The 21459-nt window shown below is 42.1% G+C and overlaps 1 protein-coding gene across 7 annotated transcripts in view; it reads right to left on the reverse strand.

Moving 5' to 3' along the window:
* RNF6 (ring finger protein 6) overlaps positions 1 to 21459 on the reverse strand; it is a 33137-nt gene that overhangs the window by 5372 nt on the left and 6306 nt on the right. For 6 of the 7 annotated variants that reach the window (XM_049646747.1, XM_049646746.1, XM_049646748.1 and 3 more), the window contains one exon: positions 17537 to 20390. In XM_049646747.1, the coding sequence (XP_049502704.1) occupies positions 18628 to 20390 (1763 nt within the window). In that variant the 3' untranslated portion in view covers positions 17537 to 18627. Of the gene's footprint in view, positions 1 to 17536; positions 20391 to 21459 lie in introns of those variants that run through there. The other variant, XM_049646751.1, reaches the window with a different exon arrangement.

The following is a 21459-nucleotide window of genomic DNA, read 5'->3' on the forward strand; positions in this document are numbered from 1 at the left end:
TGTTAAAAGGCAAGAAAAAAAAGGCATAGATATCAAAAAGAAAAACTTTATTCACGTATGACATCATTGGTACACAGAATACAATTAAGAATCTTTTTAAAAGCTACTAGACTAAGTGAGTTTAGCAAAATCAGAGAATATAAGTTCAAAATACAAAAATCAACTATATTTCTTTCTTTTAATGTTTATTTTTGAGAGAGAGCATGAATGAGGGAAGGGCGGAGAGAGAGGAAGACCCAGAATCTGAAGCAGGCTCCAGGCTCTGAGCTGTCAAAACAGAGCCCGACACGGGGCTCAAACTTGGGAATGGCGAGATCATGACCTGAGCTGAAGCCGGACACTTAACCGACTGAGCCACCCAGGCTCCCTGGAATCAACTATATTTCTATATGCTAGTAATGAAGAGCTGGCAATAAAAATTGTACAAAAATAACATTTACAATAACTTCAAACAACCTGGAAAACGTAGGCATAAATTTAACAAAATATACAAAATACACCAAAAAAAAAAAAATACAGATCATTGCCAAAGTTAAAGAAAACCTAAACAAATGGAGATGTGTACAATATTGACAGCTTGGAAGATTCAATATTTAAGATGTCATTTCTCCCCAAATTGATCTATAGATTCGGTGCATTCCCAACCCAAATGCCAACATTCTTATGTTTTTGTTTTTTTTTTTTTGCGGCGGGGGGGGTTGTTTTTAAATTTTTATTTAAGTAATCTCTACACCCAGCGTAAGGCTTGAACTCACAACCCGGAGATCAAGTGTCAGATGCTCTTCTGACTGAGCCAGCCAGGAACATCACTCCCCAGCATTCTTTTACTTAGAAATTAACAAGCAGATTATAAAATTTCTAGGAAGACACAGAGGAGCTAAAATAGTCAAAGAGTGTGGAATGTCATAAGAATAGTTATATAGAACAATGCAGAATAGGAAACTTAGCAATAGACCCCCACATGCACATACTCAACTGATGTTCACCCACCACAGAGCTCGGTGGAGAGGATAGTCTTTTCAACACATGCTACTGGAACGAGTATCCATATTCAAAACCAAACAAAAACAAATTAATCTGGATTCTTACCTTCCACCACACCAAAAAACAAGCCAAAAATGGATCACAGATTTAAACGTAACAGCTAAAGAAGACAAAGGAAGAGGAGGGGGTGGGGGAAGGAAGATGAATTACAGGAGGAGGAGGAGGAAAGAAATCTGTGATCTTGCATTAGGCAAAGACTCTTAGGGAAGACACAAAAAGCATGAATGACAAAAGACAAACACTGATAATTTGGACTTCATCAAAACTAAAACCATTCTCCTTCAAAGATGCCATTAAGGGGGCACTCACTTTCGAATGTCCCCTCTCTGTAAAAAGAGTTTTCTTACTATTCTTCCTCTCTAATCTTATGCTCTAATAAACTTTTGCCTGCTGCTCAAAAACAAACAAACAAACAAAAAAAAACCAACAACCTGCCATTAAGAAAATGAAAAGGCAAGTTAAACACTTGGAAGGGAAAACATCTATAATGTGTATATATCTATATATAGTGTGTATGTATATCTATACATATATAGTATAGATAACTACATAGATATACTTACATAGATAGATATGGATCACAAATGACTGATATTCATTATACATGGAGAGCTCTTACAACTCAATAATAACAAGATAAACCAATGGGGGCAGTGGAGATTATATATAGGTAATTATATTATACATAGATTATACATAGATTATACATAGATTATACATAGGTAATTATAGATAGATAGATAGATAGGACTAAAGAAGATGTATAAAGAGACAACAAGTACGGGAAAAGATCGTCAACATCATTCATCATCATGGAAGCTCAAATCAAAACTACCCTGAGGTACCATTTCACATCCACACCACTGGCTAAAATCAAAGAGCCTGACAGCAGTGGGTTGGGGAGAACGCAGAGCAACTGGGACTCTCATACGAGGCTGGCTTCCCGGGCACCAGGCTCAGAAGAGCTCCACACCTGAAGAGCTCCACTCCGCTGTCACTGTCCTGAAGTTCTTGATAATAATTGTACCTTCGAGCGAGTGTTCTGTAAGTGAAGTCCGATGAAACAATGCAAAAATGCACGTGAGCAGAGCAGATACTCCTAATACACCTGTTTGTTCCTTGATGCTTCCTTCACACCTGGTGTTTGCAGTGTCCCATGAATACAGACTTCTGATGGACACAATGCATGGGAGTTCAGCAAGACTCAAAGCAAATAAAAAAGAATCATGTTGTTCCTCAGAAAATTAAAAATAGGATTGTCATATGATCCAACAATCCCATTTCTGAGCTTATACCCAGAATGAAATGAAAGCAGAGACTTTGCAGCCCCATGTTCATAGCAGCAGTGTTTGCAATAGCTAAAATATGGAAGAAACTCAAGCATCAGCGGATGAAGGGATAAACAAAATGTGGCATGTATATACAATGGAATATTATTCGGACAGTACAACATAGATGAACCTTGAAGACATTATGCTAAGTGAAATAGCCAGTTGCAAAAGAACTTTAAAATGCTGTAAAAAAAAAATACTGTATGATCCCACTCATTTGAATTACATAATACAGCTAAATTCACAGAGACAGAGGGGTGCCTGGGTGGCTCAGTTGGTTAAGTGTCAGACTTTAGCTCAGGTCACCGTTTGTGAGTTCGAGCCCCACCTCAGGCTCTTTGTGGATGGCTCTTGGAGCCTGGAGCCTGCTTCCAATTCTGTGTCTCCCTCTCTCTCTCTCTGCCCCTCCCCTGCTCATGCCCTGTCTCCCTCTCTCTCAAAAATAAATGAACGTTAAAAAAAAAATTCATAGAGACAGAAAGCAGAATGGAGGTTGCCCAGGGGGCTGGGGGGAGGGGAAACGGAGAGTTTGTGTTTCATAAGGATAGAGTTTCAGTTTTGCAAGATGAGAAGAGTTCTGTGGGTGATGGTTGCACAATGGTTTAAGTGCACTTAGTGCCACTGAATGTACACTTAAAAATGGTTGATGATTACATGTATTTTACCACAGTTTTTAAAAAAGTAATTATGTTATATCTATGACTGAGGAAGGGGGGCGGGCAAGCACTGACAGCCATAGAATGTAATAGAGTTGCCGGATAAAATGCAGTCTGTCCCGTGCAATATTTGGGATGTACTTGTACTAAAGAAATGATTTGCTGTTTGTCTGACACCTAGATTTAATCGTTCATCTCGTATTTTTATTTGCTACCTCCGGCAATCCTCCTCAAGGGGCCAGCCACACTTTGCATTTGAACCAGAACTTGCTTTGAATGAAGAAAGGTGGCGATCCAAGAAACACGAAGCCCCAAAGAACTCTACCATTTCCTTTTTCGCTTGTGTTTCCTTTTTCGCTTGTGTTACCCACTGTGTTAGCCAACTCTTTATGCTATGAATGGAGACGTAAGCCATAAAAGGAACAAAAAAGATCAGGCAACCTCTAGTTCCTCTTCCTCTCAGCTCTTCCTTACTCATCAGGAAGCCCAAGGTAGAGTTACCACAAAGTGCACGTGTGGAGAAGAGAAAAAGAAACAGCTGAGTTAGTTTTGTGCAGTGTTTCAACTGTTTTCAGAAGAGCGAAATAAATATGTGAGCTATGAAATCCAAACTGTGTAATTTTAGTGAGTCCACATGCAAGCCAAAAGCTCTTGTATCGGCACCTAAAACTTGCTGTTTTGTATTCTTTTATGAGACAATCGGTCAGGTACAGATTAAGTGGAGCCAGACGAGAGGCTCAGGACAAAACCGAGTTAATTATGCTTACAGGTCCTAGAGACGGGAGCCACACAAGGCCAAATGGGAAGGACACCAGGGTGGACAAGAGGCAGAAAAGAGGAGCGAAGGGCAGGAGAGCAGGGGGCATGTGTGCTTGTAATGTTGGTGGGGGTGGGACCAGGAGCCACGTACCTAGGCTATGACCCTTATTGGTGTTTCCTTGGAGAAGTCAAGACAGGACAAGAGAACAATGTAGGATAGACTACAGAATAATTTCTGTGGGCTTTAGACTTGAAGGGTGATCCCTAGTTGCCTGGTACCTGGCATGATTAAGTCAGAGGAATATTGCCTGCTGGATGTGCATGGGCCAGATAGAGGAGACAGCTCTGGATTGGTCAGCTTGTATATATCAGAGGCATGCTCAGTCTGTGTTCCTTGCTATCTCTAAGAATTGCCTAGCCCAGTAGGGCATTCTCTGCCCAGTCGGAAAGGGTTTTTAAGATCAAAATATCATAATTTACAGGGGGAAACACACACACACACACACACACACACACACACAATACTGCCTTTTTAATATCATATTAAGGGAAGTTTGGGGTGATAATAGTGGAGATTTTTAGAGTAGGGCATAAGTTGCCCTAAACAGCATAGAAAAAATTACAAGAGTAGAGAGGAGGAACAGAAGTGGAATACCAGTCTCCAGAGGCTGGCCCATAACTGCATTCCCATTCACACGGCATTAGCCAAGAAAGATCTGAAATTTTGGGTTTTTCAAACAATATCCTGGGAAAATTGTATAGCTTGTCAGAAAGATGTTCAGATCAAGGTGGCAGGTCTGGCAGTTATGTTGTTGGAGGGCATGGAATGAAATTATTGAAGTATATATAAAAACTAGTGGTTCTGTGTGTAACCAAGGGGAAATAGTGGTTTGGTGGTCATGGTCTGAGATGCAAAGTGGGAGATTGTGGTAGGAAGCCGGAGGTGGGGAGTCGGAGAAGGCAGTGGGGACAGGGGTGTTGAAGTATTGACTAACAGGAAGCAGTTGCCTCCCGGGGAAAACGATAATCTCCATTAATTTTTAGAATGGCCCAGATACTAGTAACTTCTACCAGATTTCTCTTCAGGCACAGGAATATAGGGAGGCGCATTTGAGCAGAGAGCAGGGAATATATCAGGATCACGGGCTAAGCGGACAGTGAGCCCAGAAACGTAAGAGAATCCCTTACATCAAAAGAAGAAAAGCGGAAATGCCTTGCGTCCTATTTGTGTCTTAGGAGAGGCGGTCTATGGGCATTGTTTGGGTGGAGATCTTAGCATCCAGGGTGAAGGATCTCTCCCACAGTGAGCGAAGTCATCTCCAGTGGTGAGTCTTGGTCAGATACCATGTCATTTGAGATGACATGTTCTCCAGCGGTGAGCTCCTGGGCCAGGGATGTGGGACTGGGGTGTTCTTCTCAAGCGGGTACTTACTGGAGTTGATGTGGGTCTCAGCGTTTGCCACATTTGGTTGGAACGAATGTTTACTGGAGTGTAACCAAGTGAAAGCACCCAGACTGGCTGTAGTTGCCAGAACGGTGTGCAGCTGGACTCTTGACAGGGTTTTCCGTTTTGTTTTTGTTTTTGTGGAAGTTTAGATTCAAATGGGTCCCAACTCACATGACAGCTGCCTGGCCCAGGGGGCAGTCTACAGTTGATGGATCCTGGAAGAGTATAAATTGGCTAGCTAGGAGGGAGCATTCTCTTCCCAGCCAGAAACGCTTTGGAAATGTCCAAACGTTGCAATGCAAAGAGAAATTTCTATATATATCTTAAACCCGTTGGCACTGCATAATATAAGGTTGAAATAGCAGTAAACTTTATGTTAATAATTAAGAGCATGAATAGCAAATAAAAACCACCGTGACAAGTCAAGAGAGAGATCGCAGAAGAAAAGAGCTTTGTATTTCCTGCTTTTTGAACAGTGAACCACACGTTTTTAATTTGTACTGGGTCCAGCAAATTATGCAGCTGGCTCTGGCTTATACATTTCTGGGAGGAATGTAAATGGTATGACTATTTTGGAAAACAGTTTTGTGGTTTCTTGTAAAGGCAGCCACGCATTTACCGCGTGACCTGGGGAGGGAAGCCGATTGAGCTAACTCGGTCACATTTGCACCCTACTGAGGAAAGTGAAAGAGATCGTATGATTGGGAGCCCTACCAGAACCACATAGAATGGAGGAAGAGTAATTCCCCCAGAAGAATGGAGAAACGAATGCTGAGCAAGCCAAAATTAATGGAGGCAGAAAATGGATAAAGGGAGGAGGAGGGTGGTACAAGAAGTGAGGATATTCTATTACAGATGGCGAGGCTAGAATTTAAGTTTCCTGCCCACCTCAGTGAAGCTTTTCTTCTTTGATTCAAGCCTTCGTTAAGGCGTTATCTAGAAAAATGGCTTGTTTCTGCAAAGAATTGCTTTGTAAATTGCACCTGAGGCAAATAAATGTGGATTAAACATATAATAATAATAATAATAATAATAATAATAAATATGAGGCCCCTGAAGTGCTTTTATGATTTGATGTTCCTACTCAGAAGTTTGGTTTCATACCAGGAAAGTCAGTTGACAGATACCCAGTGACCCAGCTGTGGGACCTATCTAGAAGCTTCCAGTACTGACCACTTGTTCACTACTGGGAGGACAAAGACAAACGGGGTATGTAGGTGTGCCTTAGTAGACCCCAAGATGATGGAAGAAAGAGTGCCATTCTGCCCTTATTCCGTGGATGTAGCTGTTGTAACAGTCTGGCCCAAACTGAAGAGCCTCCAGTTGTAAATGTGGAGAACCAAGGTCTGTTTTGGGCACCACCACTGGCCTTTTGGTTGACTGGGGCAAATGATTCACTTCTCTGTACTTCATTTCCTTCCAACACAAGCATAAGTTATACCTCCTCAACCCACTGTCAAGTTGGCTTGTTATATAAATGAGTTCATAAGCATGAAATCTCTTGGCAAATGAAATTTCATAGAAAATTAAGATTACATGCTAGTTATTATTATTAGCACGAGGGAGAGGTGCTGGCACCCTCCCTTTCCCTTCCAGATTATTGGCAATGGGAGAAGATCAAATGGATTTGGAGAATGACCTTTCAATACATTGCTGTCCATGAAACAAGGATCAGAGAGTTTTGTGGCTCTGGCAGCTTCCTGAGAACCCAGGAAATGGCTATGAATCTGGAAGAGGCATTAGTTGTTAAAACTCAGAGATGGGATATTTTTACAGTGATACAAGGCAGCTTCTTATCTCTTTCCTCACAGCATCACTAAAACAAAACCAAAACCAAAAATGAAAACCTTTAACTGGTTCCCAGAAACACAGACTTTGCTTGCAGAAAAGCTGGAGGAGACGGAGGGGGTCAGTGAGCAAGAATAAAAATAGTATGGTACATTTGGAAGGGAAAAAAAGAGACCTCATTATCACACTGGCAGATACTAAGAATAAATGATGAACAAAAGTACCTCAAGGCTAAGCCAAATGGATCACAAATTGGATATGAGTCAGCAACGCAAGTCCTTTATTAGGGAAGCGCAGGCCTGAGTACAATGTTAATAATATTTTCTGCTGATTTTTATGAAGCACTTACTATGTGCCATGGACTTTTAAGTGTATACATGCATTTAATCCCACAGGGTAGGTGTGACTGTTACTCAATTTCACCAACGAGGAGAATGATGGCCAGTAAGTTAAAGTATTTCCACAAGTCCTCCTAGCCATTATGTGGCAAATCTGGGACTTGAGCTGGTATCTGTCACCAAAATCCTGTTCCTAATCCCCATATTGTAAACTGACCCCCAGAGAGCTCCCTGCTCACGTAGACACAGGTTGCAGTTCTGGGCTTTGGCAAAGGGGCTCGGCAAACCTTATGAGGATTCAAAGGATAGCAGTGAAAGGAATAAGGTGACTTCACTTGGAGAAGAGAAACCTAAGATATGATCCGTGGCAATGTTAACCTGTCTGGTGGCAAACCAGTCTGGGTGGTTTGGGAGAGCAGAGGAGTCAGAGTAAACCGGAATCAAATTGTGATTGTTTCCAGAAGCGACCAACGCTAAATATCTGTGGCAGTCGTGAAGACCCAGCATTAAGACAACCTGGTGTGGGCTGTGTAAGTGACTGACAGCCCCCAGGTGTCACACTTTTGGGTCTGCTCTGGCACTCAGGCGCAGGCTGCCCCCGGGCCGCCCCTAGCCGATGACCGAGCCTGAGGACGTATAAGAGCTGGGCCATTCTTGCCCAATGGGGGACCACTCTGTCAGCCCTGACTCTCCATCTGAGAGTCTCAGAACCACCCAGTGGTCTGAAGCGTCTCCTACCCAAGCCTCCTTCTTCTCCCTTCCTTCCTTAGGGATCTTACCTAGAGCCTAGCCTGGAGGTTCTCCTCGCCTACTCCTGCTCTCTCCCCTTTAATCTTAACAGGTGTTTCCCCAGTAGATCCCTCGTATATAATCCTGCGTTGGTGTTCACTTCTCAGAGACCCAAACGGATACAATACTGAGTGTGTAGTGAAAGGGAAATGATAACTTTGTCTTTAAAAGCAGGCATCGCAATTAGTGACTAAGAAAAAGTACAGGCTCTTGGGACCCAAAGAGGATGTGCTTAGAAGACGGTCCACTCTTCTCCTAGGCCTGAGATTCTAAGAGTCTGTATTTGGGGTGTAAATCTAACAGGTTGAATGTTCTCAGCGTATTTTATTTTTAACAAAATTCACTGTATTATGAAAGTAAGAATTATGACCTTAAGGTATTATCTGAATGATAATGAGAAACGCCTGAAATGACATCTTCATTGCACCTGTCACCATCTGTGATCTGAAACCTGCACTGCTCTAACAGATGCTATTAAAATGATTGCAAAAGTGAACAGCGACCAATACTCATTAGAAACAGATGGCCGCAGATCTCAGGCTTGAGCCCTCACAAACCAGCCCCGGAGCTGGAGCCCCGTCCCGAATCCCTCGAGCAGCACGACTCAGCTCAAACTTCCCCAGAGTCCTAAAGAGTCCAATAGTCTCTGGTACAGCGTTTATTTGCCCTGCACAGGTTAAAAGAGGCCTTTCCCTATACTGAGGCATCAGCCTTACAAGACTAATAGTTAGACATACTTCAGCAGTGAATATGTGGTCAAGCTTTAAATAATTCTTTGCAATTAATAAAGTAAGACATTTAAAAAAGTTACAAGGCTACAACGTCTTCCTTCTAACCAACTGTGGTGTGTGACCTTGAATAAATTGTTTAAGCCATCCAGATCACATACACACACAAAATTCTGTGTATGTGGCAGGTCAACATTACAAACTCATTGAAGTTGTAATTCTCACCCCCTGTTAAGGGGTTATGGTTTTTCTTTGTTTCTCATGAGGACTGGACTATTTCAGAAAATGCCTTTTCATAGGGATAGAGTATACTCCCCTTAGGTAGATGTGGTAATTCTCCCTCTCTGTATATTGAGAGTCAAGAAACTTAAACCTCTGTTCTCACCGCGACAAACTATGTAAAGAGCTTCATGATAATGTTACACTGAATAAGAAGGTGTTTGCTCTTATCAGCTCCCAAGATACAAACAATTCTACTATCAGACGGAATAAACACTCTTTAAGATTAAACCTGAAACCTTTCTCTTGGCAAGAAAAAACCCCCAACAATCTGAGTACAGTTAATGGTGAGACACATTCAGAATTAAGCTGTAAAAGGGCCACCCTCTTCTCTAAGGCTCTGGCAACCACTAGGTTCCTCTCCCAGTTGGCTGCGTGGCTCTTGCACAATCAAAATGACCAGCCTGTCTTCCCGCTCTTTGGCTGGAAGGCCCTTTGCCCCCTCCTGGTGGTTGGGGAGAGAGAAAATGGAAGCAGTGAGAGATACAAAGGCAGAGCGCACACAACCAAAGCCGCCATTTATCAAACAGGGTGGCCCGATGCAGGAACTCGACCCAGTTGGGCCACTGTGGTAAGTAAACAGAGCAGCTGCGACAGGCCATTGAGGAAAGGGCAACTTCAAATTTGAGAAAGGCATCCTTGGGGCCCCTGGTTGGCTCCAGAGGTAGTGACCTCAGGGTCCTGGGTTCAAGCCCCACATTGGGGGTAGAGCTTACATTAAAAAGAAGAAGTACAAAAGAAAAGAGAATGGCACACTTTATAGAGTCTCAAGCACTACCATACCACCATTCGCGATAAATTTTTTAAAATATTTTTTCAATTTCATTCTTTGTTAACTTGCAGGAATATTATTAGATTTTTCTGCTTTTGGCTGTACTCAAATCATATTTCAGAAACATTCTGGGTAGTGTAGATTTTGGGGGGGCTGCCCTGGGGGCATTTCCCCTCTTGCCTCAAACCACAAAAATATGGTAGCTATTGTATCTATGGTAAATGGGTTCCAAGTTAAAAAAAAAAATCTGGGTCACCTGGGAGGCTCAGTCTGCTAAGCGTCCAATTCTTGATTTTGGCTCAGATTATGATCTCACAGTTCATGAAATCGAACCCCACTTTGGGCTCTGTGCTGATAGAGCAGAGCCTGCTTGGGATTCCCTCTCACCTTCTCTCTTTCTCCCCAAATAACTAAATAAACATAAAAAAAAAAAATCTCACAAACAAGCTTTTAATGTATAAGGTATTTGTAAGCCAGGCCTACCTATATATGAAACTTATATTCATTTCCTTATTAAATATATACTTAGTGACCTACTAGGTACCAGGCATCACACCAGGTGCTGTGGACAAGTTCAAGGAGCTCACAGTTCTTTACAGAAGGTGTAGTGTAAGTGAAGTGCATAATGGGGAGTGAGCAGGGCCATATCATTACTTTCACGGGCTCTTAGCAGCTTTGTGTTGCTGGGCCCCTTTGTCCATAAAAAGTATTAAAATTATGTTCTACTACTGTTATTAAAGAGAAATATAATACAGTTTGGATTACTTGCTCTTTTTTCTCTTGCAGATTTTAAAAGAAATTAAAACATTAAAACAAATTTTTTTAATGTTTATTTTTTAAGAGAGAGAGAGAGGGGGCGCCTGGGTGGCTCAGTCGGTTGAGCATCGACTTCAGTTCAGATCATGATCTCGCTGTTCATGAGTTCAAGCCCTGCATCGGGCTATGTGCTGAGAGCTCAGAGCCTGGAGCCTGCTTCACATTCTGTGTCTCCCTCTCTCTCTGCCCCTCCCCCACTCGTGCTCTGTCTATCAAAAATAAATAAACATTTAAAAAAATTAAAAAAAGAGAGAGAAAGAGAGAGAGAGACAGAATGCAAGCAGGGGAGGTGCAGAGAGAGACAGGGAGACACGGAATCCAAAGCAGGCTCCAGGCTCTGAGCTGTCAGCACAGAGACCGACACGGGCTAGAAATCACGGACCGTGGGATCATGACCCGAGCCGAAGTTGGATGCTTAAACACCTGAGCCACCCAGACATCCCAGAAATTAAAACATTTTTGTGGGCCTTTAAAATTATCCTGGGTTGTAGACATTGTGCCTGCTATGCTTAACGGAGACATCAGCCCTGGAGATGACAAGGTGAGGGTTTGCAAGAGGTGACATTTGCAAGAGGTGACATCAGAGTTAAAGGATACACGGGAATTAATCAGAAAGGCAAGCGGGGAAAGGCCATCACAGGGAGGAAGAATAGCGTGGACGAAACCCTAAAGTGTGAAGGGCAAGGTTAAGGGCCCCGCAAGGTAGAAAATGAGGTTAGTAAAGGTAGGCAGAGGATAAAATATGAAGAATCTTGTATGTTGTACCAAGAACAGGCAGGAAGTAATGGAGAACAGCTGAGGAGTGTCATGTCTAGACGTGTCTCGTACAAAGATTGCACCTGAGTGATTGTAAGGCTAGGAGACCACGTTAAGAGATGAAGGCAAGGACCCAAGAAATGGGAACGAAAATGATGAGGATTCCAAGAACACGGGTTGGTCAATCGGACAGAAGATGCAGAAGTCTGGGTTCTTATTTATTCCCTTCTCAGCCCTTTAATTAGTGCCTGACTACCTACCCATCAGTCATACACCAAAGAAAACCAAGCAACCAACTTGGCTATGGGAAACAGGCATTTTTCCTGATCACTCTCCTGTTCATCTGATTAAACTAATTTCTCTTGGCCTTTTGATTTATCTCCAGTCCCTCCTGTTCTGACACCCTATTGAAACCCAGTTCTCCATCTCTAAGGGGTATCAGTGCATTGGTCACAATTTTGTACTTGACCTCTGATTCTTTGCGTCCACAGCTATGACTACAAGGTACGCCTGCTGCCCATTCTGACCCCTCGGGCCCATCCTAGCCAAGCCAGTCCCACCTGACCTCCACACAGGGAAAAGGGATCAGACTTTTCTGCCTTAAATGAACTGGTGAATGGTTAGAGGTGATAGAGTAGGCAGTCAGTTAGCTAGGTGTGAGCAGGGAACAGGCATGTGTTTTCTGTTTAGAGAGGAGGAAACCAAGTTTCAAAGAGCTGGCAAACCCCCGGGGGGAGGGGGGAATGCTCTCTTCCCTAGGATCACTACCCTTCAGTGACCTATAGTTTCCTTATGATACATTTACACTGCAGTTCTGACCCCTACCCCCTTGTGGGGGGATGGCTGCCATGACAGTTCTGACAAGCACCATACAGGGCCCAAAACGCCCACTCCTGTTGGTAGAAGGAGTCCCTTAGGAGACCTCAGAGGCCACACCGGCTATGACCCATAACCTATTCAAACATAAAAAGATGACCCCAAACCCTGATGTGTAGCCACCTCTGGACCTGTCTGCTCTCCCATCTCGAGAGTGTACTTTTGCTTTAGCTGCTATTTTTTAAAAAAAATTTTCATGTTTATTTATTTTTGAGAAACAGAGTTGAGGGGGGGAGGGAGACACAGAATCGGAAGCAGGCTCCAGGCTGTCAGCAGAGGGCTTGAAGCCACGAGCCGCGAGATCATGACCCAGGCCAAAGTCAGATGCTTAACCCACTGAGCCACCCAGGCGCCCCTTGCTGTAGCTGCTATTAAACAGCTGCTTAAGAGTTTGGCTCTGAGTTCTTTCTTGGCCAAACTCAAGAACCCAGGCCAGGGAATGGCATGGACTGAGCTCAGAAAAGAGGGTGAGGAACAGTTTGACGGAAAAGGATTACTACTTCAGTTCTAGACGTGTTGGCTCTGAGGTTCCAAAGAGGCAGCCTGGTAGACATTAACCAAAGCAGCCACAAATATGATCCTAGCGGGGCGCCTGGGTGGCTCAGTCAGTTTAAGCATCCGGCTCTTGGTTTCGGCCCAGGTCATGATGTTTGTGAGTTCGAGCCCCGCATCAGGCTCTGTGCTGACCGTGCAGAGCCTGCTTAGGATTCTCTCTCTCCCCCTCTCCTCTGCCCCTCCCCTGCTCACACTGTCTCTGTCTCTCTCAAAAATAAACAAACTTAAAAAAAAAAAACGTGGTCCTAGAATTCAGGAGAATGTTCTGAGCTAGAGATGGAGATGTGTGTGCGGAATTCACATAGTAGGCCTTAGGCTATCCTCAGAAAGGCCTTCGTGAAAGACGGACCCTTAGCTGGCGTCTAGGCACTTGATTTGGGGAGTGTTTCCACCATCCCCCTACTGAAAGAAGTGTCTCAACGTGCCTAAACCGCAAATAATGTGGTTCATGCTGAACACTTGCTTTCCTTCTGGGAGTCTGGGATTTTGGTACATGCCAGGCAGAGGTGCCTACATGACCGGCCCCCAATAAAAATCTCGGGCACTGAGTCTGTAATGAGCTTCCTTAACAACAACACTTCTTCCATGTCCCATTTGGTGCTGGAGGAATGCGTGTCTTGTAGGACTGCACTGGGATAGGACTCTTGGAAGCTTGACTGGTTTCATCCAGACTTCGCCCCATGTCCCTTTGCCCTTTGTCTCCTTTCCTTATAATAAATCTTAGCTGTGAGCACAACTATATACTCAGTCCCATGAGTCCTAGCCAACCACTGACCTGGAGGTGGTCTTGGGATCTTCAAACAGAGAGTTATCAGGAACATTAGGTGCTTCAATGATGGGACTGAAAATATAATTAAACCGCTCCCAATCTACGTGCTTGCGCTGGACTGGCCACGTGACCTGACCCCAACTGATCAGAGTGGAATGGTCACTCTGCGTCACCCTTCAGACGAAAATGAAGAAGCCTCCTTCCTATTGTAAAACACACTGTCTGAAATGCAGCAAAGGGACAATGGCAACACTCAAAGGAAGATTAAAGAAAGCCCCCAAACCACACCAGAAGTAAAATCTATTTAGCTAAGCAATAGAAGCGTCCTTTTAACAAAATACTGAAAGAAAGAAAGAAAAGAAAAGAAAAAAGGAAGAAAGAAAAGAAAAAAGAGAAAAGGAAGGAAAGAAAACAGAAAAAAAGAAAAGGAAGGAAAGAAAGAAAAGAAAAAAGAGAAAAGGAAAGAAAGAAAGAAAGAAAGAAAGAAAATGAAAGAAAGAAAAAAAAGAAAGAAATAAAAAGAAAAGCCCTAAAGGTGTTGTAAGGGTCATGGCTATTCCCTCTAGTAAATCAAGAACAATACAAGACTTGTGGTGTTTGAGATGAGACCCCAAATGAAACTGTTAAGGAGCTAATTAAAGTTTTAAGGCACTTGTCCAAAAAGCCCCTAACCTATTGTACGGAGACCTGTTCAACATTATGGCAGTTCCTGAACCAAGGATTCACATCAAAGTGCTAAGATCAAAACTGTTCACTAGCAACCTCTCAAACCTTCGAGCCCCTGCCACTCACCCCCACCACCAGTATGGAAATTCTCGCTGGTTATCTTTCTGAAAGTGGCCCTCATTCAGGATTAGGCCAGCCAAATTGGCTGACCAAACAACTTAGTCTACATCCAGATAGGAGAGTCAACAAAGAGATGCTTACAAGTCTCCTTATTTCTATCATTCATCCTTCTAAGCTTGCTCAGCGGGATGTGTGTACATTCTATACCAGTAATCAGTGTAATCAGTGACGCTTCTTTCCCCCTTTTTTGTTTGATCTTTATTCCACTTCACTCTATCAGGTAGATAGGAGCCACATTTATCATTTATCCCATAAGCTGGATGGTAAGAAGTCACGATGAATCCAATCCAATCTAATGGAAGAGTGGACACCATCCAGTTCGCTATTATGAATCTGAACTCGTAAGAGTGGCTAAATTGCGTCACCTCACGGTACAGAAGCTGTAAATGAATTTGTATCGTTTCCCATCGGGGAGAATGTGAAAATGTTTTGCAATTGCACAGAAGACAGTTGGATTCTGGTTACAAATAGGGGCATTTCTGAGGTTAAATGGGTGAGAAGGAAGTGTACATATACACTAGGCAACCAAGAGGTTACACTTTCCAAACAAGGCATTAATACAATCGAGGAAAAATACACGTGAAAGCTTTATTTTGGAGAAGATATGGGATTACGCCACTAAAAAAAGGGGGGCGGTTAAGAAAAAGAAAAGTATAGGAGCCAACTCAGACTCTTCAGAGGTTTAATGCTCAAAATAAATTAAAAAAAAAAAAAAAAACTTGCTGAAAGTAATTGAAGATCCCTAATTATTCTAAGGGCAGATATGTTCAGGACCTAATACCTCCATAGTCACCGAAAAGAACTCACAACCTGCCTGTAGACATTGAGGAAAACGGTCACCACTGACACTTACAGTCATGTCCTGTGGAACATGGAACATTTGGCGTTCTCGGTGACAGATGGCTTGCTGGGCAATCATCTTCTGTATTAACAGGCACCCCAGCTCTCTGACCTCCAACGTCCCACGGGATTGAGGAAGAGACCCCAGAGGAGCTTGCTGCCACTGCAAAGGGAAGAAGAACTGCCCACGTATGTGGAGTACTATTTCCACACAACGTCTTCCTCCTCTGGCCAGACGTTACTCAGATGGAGAGGTGCAGGAAGATTGGAAATTCGCTGGAAGTTCTTGTCCAGGAGTAGTATTTGTGAAAAGACCTCAGACTCAACTTATTAACTACGATCCTTCACACAGGGTCTTCAGGTCCCATCTCTTTTCTGGACCCATCCTCACAATACAGATCCCGCTTTGTAACTTTCGGGAGCAGTCCTCCTGTTGTTTGCGGACCAAGCCTTTCTGCTTTTCCAGAATGCAGTTGAGGGGGAAAAGGACAAGCTTTGGAGGCAAACGGTCCTGTGTGTGACTCTGAACTCTGCTACTCGCTATGGGAAGTGGCCATAACACTTCAAGATCTTGGGAGGCTTAAATTACAAATTCGCGTTAAAAACTGAAAGGAAAATAACCACAGGGCAAATAACAGGTAGTCAAGTACGGGTCAATGCTACTTGAAACTATACACATCTGGGATACAAGAGGGAAAGCAGGTGGGAGGCTGACAGTTTTGAAATACAAGTTTGCAAGGCAGCCACACTATAAAGAATAAGCTCTAAGGACATGACATGGAGCACGATATTCAAATGAAGCGTTTCAAACTATTTGTTCCTTTCTATATTGGAACCATAAGGCATGCAATCATTGCTAAATAGAGGCTATAAATAGATAAAGAGCCTTTGTATTTGTCATCAGCTTTGTTTACTGGGAAATGAATGAAAATATTACAGAAAACACTCCTTTGTTCCCGACTAGGATACCAATTTACAAAACACATGAAGCCTGCTGCTTAGCGGGAATTTTCCATAAACTGTACCATGTAGTTCTATCTCAAATGCCGATTTGGGGTCCCTTCAATGCTGGTCCTAACCATGTCTTGCAAAGGACCAAGTCAAAGAATCAACGTGCTTGTATTTTTTCCTTTATCCCTACTTTTTTTTCATTTCCCCCTTTCTTTGTTCTCCTCTTGATTTTCCTAACTGATCAAGCCAGGGAAGGTAGAACTTCCTGAAGAATATTCCACATGAGCAAAAAATGCTGGATTTAGTCTCTGGTCATACTGGGAACAAACGGTATCACTGAAACGAGGGAGAGGTGCATATTTAAGATAAATGTCTACATTGGCATGGCTTGAAACACCTCTCTCTCTTCTATTCGGGTGATTTTCCATCTGTGAATATATCGCTCTCCCACTTCATACTGAACAAGAAACCAAATAATGTCCTTTTTTCCCAACATTTTTACTCTCTTCTCTCTCTTTCCAGTTTCACTGCCATTGCGCTAGGTTAGCTAGTAACTGAGGATGATGATAACCGATGATAAAAATGACCACAGTGGTTCCTTTATTAAGGTTTTTTTGCTTCCCCCCTCTCTCTACTCCACTGTTATGAACACTACACCACACCAATTTTCCTGAAACATGAAAAATGATCTTACCATTCGCCACTAAATTCACCAAGAGACACCAAAAGTTTGTAAGGTGAAGTAAAATTCCTTAGTCTGGCATTTAAAGCATTCAAACCTCCCAGCCCCATGATTGACCTACATAAACCATTTACTCCAAACGAAGTCATGACTCTTACTAAAAGCTTTCCCTCCAGGTGTTAAATGCACTCCCTGAAAACTCCTGTGTATGCATCTTACCTGATGAATATAGTTACTTAATCAGAAGGAAAAACAATCTTGAGATACACGTAAATCTTCCCGAATCTGGTCCTGAGGAATTTGTTCTTGTGGTTTTCCCCAAGCAGTATCACCACAGGAAAACTGTGTCATATGTTCATTTAATTCAGTAACTCATTAAATGTTCTCTTCCTGTGAAGATAGGGACTCTGTCCTCAGCTGAATCCTCAGCACCTGTAACACTGTCTGACACCTTGTAGGTGTGAAATTTTTCTTTTTTTGAAAAATAAATCACAGGGGACCAAGAGAAAAGAAGTTCACATACAGCTTTGTTTTAATATTTATTGGTAGAAATAGATCTTCAATGCATACTTTGTGTTCATATAAATTCCACATTCTCTTAAGGGTTTTTTGTTTTGTATTATTTGGAGTTTTTGGCCTCCAAGTAAACTTAACACATTATCTATGCATTTGATTCTTCATAGACATTTTTTTTTTTAGATTTTAAAAGTAAATTTGAGAAACCATGCATATCTGTATACCTTACTTAATATAATCCAAAGAATTGTTTGCACATTCAAACAAGTCACAAAAAGGCCGAACTCAAGTTAAAGAATCTATATGTACTAAAATGTCCATGTTCCATTTCTGAGTAAAGAAATACTTGTTCAGTATTACATATTGCTTGCTGTCTAGTAAGATTGTCAGAGACGCTTCAGTAAATTATCTCTATTTTTAAATATCTACTTCCTCCCAGAGATGATCCTGTAAATGTTACACATTGTGCCATATGCAGTAATAGCCCAAAAGCTTAAATAAGAACCAAACTGGTAGTTTTTAGACGGAATATTTTACCCTTAAAATTATATATCTATATATACATATATGGTATGCTGCATATTAAATTTAACATTTCAAGTAACTTAAATATATAGAGCAAACATTCAGCCAAACACTCTCTCATGAAAAGATATTGTCCTTACGATAAAAAGTTAACGAAAGGCTTATTTAGACACCATTGTCTGGACATGGCACTAAGCCTATGGAAGTTGAAAGTCCACATAAAGTCTGCTGTGCTATTAAGAAAAGGAAGATTGATTGTTAACCTACTGAATTGTGCAGATACAAAAGTGCTTAGCATGACGAAATTACCAAAATAAGAACATTTTAAAGATTATTTGGTTCTAGCAATATTGACTATTCTGTACTTGTCGATAATTTAACATTTGCCATTTTAAGTTTCATATAAATTTTCTTTTTAACAAGTTAAAAAAGCACACAAAAAATAGTGCAAACTATAATAATCTGTTCTTTTTCATCCTGGTTAGCTCATCACAAAGGATTCAACAAAAGGGTGCTTAAATACTCAGCTCTACTAAAATGTACTATTTGAACAGACCCAACGCTTCACCCATTGTTTGCTATGCTGGACCCTAGAACAGGCTGCCGACAGATGGGGCAAGTGCAATTCTCTGAGAGCCAGCGGTCAATACAATGAATGTGAAATTCGTGCATGCAAGGTAATTGCCTGAGCTTGTTTCCAGTCACATAGTCACTGATGCAAACACTACAGATTTTGCCTAGGTCACTATCGATACTGCTATGCTCATAGTTCCGGGTGGAAAGATTGTCAATCTGCTCTTTGGTTAAACCACGTATGTGATCCTCGTCATCACCTTCATTTAGTAAAAAGAAGTGAGCAAGGCGAAGGATAGGTAGTGTTCCAGTTTCAACTAAGTTATTTGAATTTCGCGACTGCCGGCCACCTCTGCTATCACTGTTTCGGGCGGGAGGCCGGGGAGTCTCGTTTTCACCACGCATTTCAGAGCTGTCTTCTCGGGCCCGCCTGTTTTGAGAGGAACCTTCACTGTGCTGGCTGATGTCATTAACTGCACCTACGGTGCTCGGATCTGAGTGCCTCTCTGGTAAATGCTGACCATGTCTCGGAACCTCTGACTCAGATTCGGCCTCCATTAAAGAACTCAATTCTCCAAATCCAGTCATGATCTGCCTTAAAATGGACCGAAGAGCCACTGATGACGGTTCCACAAGCTCATTCTCAGAAATCCTCCGCAGAGGAACTGTGATAGTGCTAACATAGGTTTGAACACCTGACCGCTCTAAACGAGAAATAGTTCGGCGAAAGCCCCCACTATTGCTTTCGATAGTGACTGTATTTTCCGCTAGCCCTACCCTAGATCGAGTTCTACTTGCAATACTATCCCGATCTCTGTTTTCTCCAGGACGAATCCTTCTCACTTGGAGGTCCAGTGTGATTGTTGGATGTCGTCGTGTAGCAGTTGAAGATCTGCTAGATTCTTCTCCTTCCTCTACTGTTATTCTTGACACAAGTCTTGAGTTAGAGAATGGAGCATAGGCAGTACCTCTACGTTCCCTATCCTGCTCTAAAAAGACACGCGTTATACCTCTCCTCCTAACAGACCTTCTGACGTTTGGCTGTAAAGGTCTACTTTCTCTCTGTGAGTTACGATAAACAGTGCCACTTTGTCTCTGAATTGGTGAGCGGCTTCGACTACTGAAAGCAGACCGTAATCTTATTGGCTCTAATCTTTGGTTTGTATTCCTCACTGTAACATTAGTTCTAGCCCCATTTTCCCAAACATGTGCTGCTCCAAACCGTTGCCCCTCCCTCTGCCTGAGTTCACTACCACCCAACTGGTTTGCGTGACTACCGAAATCAGCACGCGGAGCTCTCGTTCTAGGAATGCCAACTGCTCCCCCACTGCCATTTCTTAATCTTCCCAATGTTGAGAAAGATCCTTCTGCTGAATTCTGCCCCCTTGAACCGAGCCTAGTCCTTGGGATGTTGGAGCTACTACCACTGTGATTCATGGAGGTTTGGCTTCGCGTTCGCCTAGCCACAGGACTGGCTGACCTCTGTTGCCTATTTGTAGTACGATCCCTGCTAAAATCTGAAAGTGGAATGCCTGTCTGATCTTCGCCATGAATTTCAATTTCTCTATTCTCATGATTTATATGGATTTCCAGACTAAACCGAAACTCTCCACTGTTTGGGTTTGTTCGACTCACAGCTCTCCAAGTTTGGTTCCCATTTTGTCCACTTCGAGTTGCGTTTCCCGTGCGTCGAAACGTGTTCAACCATTCTAGCAGAGAATCTTCGTTTGAACTTTCTCTAGGGACTTCTGAGTCTGGAAAGCAAAGCAAATCAACTTAAGATCAATTCCTAAAATCTATCTTTAGACTTTTATTAAAGCTTACGAGATAAATTTTTTATTAAATTCAATAATATTTAAGAACATCTATGCATTTTAGTGAATGAAAATGGCAAAAAGTTGGAATTTCTAAAAGAAAAGTATATACTATATGCATAGTATAATACATTCTGATGTATTATAAAACTATAAATACTGTTTATGCAAAGCTCTGAAGAAATCCTCATTCTTACTTTCTCTATCCCCATTACTGGCAAAATATTAAGGCAAATGAGGAGGCACCTGGATGGCTCGGTCAGTTAAGTGCTTGACTCTTGATTTCAGCTTAGGTCATGATCTCACCATTTGTGAGTTCAAGCCCTGTGTCAGGCTCTGTGCTGATAGCACAGAGCCTGCTTGGGATTCTCTGTCTCCCTCTTTCTTGGCCCTTCCACCTGCCTGCATACTCAATCTCTCCCAAAGATAAATAAATATTTAAAAAAACTAAAGCAGATGAGAAATACAGCCAATACTAAAACAGTACATTTAAATTGCTTTAGCCATATGGTAAAATCAGTAAAATATAGTGGCAAAACTTATATATACTTCATTGTGAATGGGATTCTTCTGGTAAAGGGAAGTCAACATTTTACAGCTAGAGGTATTTTCATGACCTCAGGAATTTTATCCTATTTCTCAGGAACTGCCAAAAATGTACACTTTAAGAAATGTGCCTTTCTGAATACATATTAGCACTACATTATGTCTTTATGTGAAGCTGGGAAACTTTAGGCATGCTACCTAAGTTCTCTAGGACTGTACCCTTATTTGTAACTTGGAGATAATAAAAGTATAAATGTCATAGGATTATCATGAGAATAAAATACTGGATATAAAATGATTAGTACAATACCTGGCATATAGGAAGCATTTAATAAAGGTTAGCCATTATGAATATTTTCTGTTCATTTAGAATGTAAGCTCCAGGAAGATGAAGAGTTTTATCTTGTCTTATTTACTGTTAAATCCCCACCTCTACAACAGTATCTGGTACAAATCAGACTCT

This window comes from Panthera uncia (assembly GCF_023721935.1).
Source record: "Panthera uncia isolate 11264 chromosome A1 unlocalized genomic scaffold, Puncia_PCG_1.0 HiC_scaffold_16, whole genome shotgun sequence".
Lineage (NCBI taxonomy): Eukaryota > Metazoa > Chordata > Mammalia > Carnivora > Felidae > Panthera > Panthera uncia.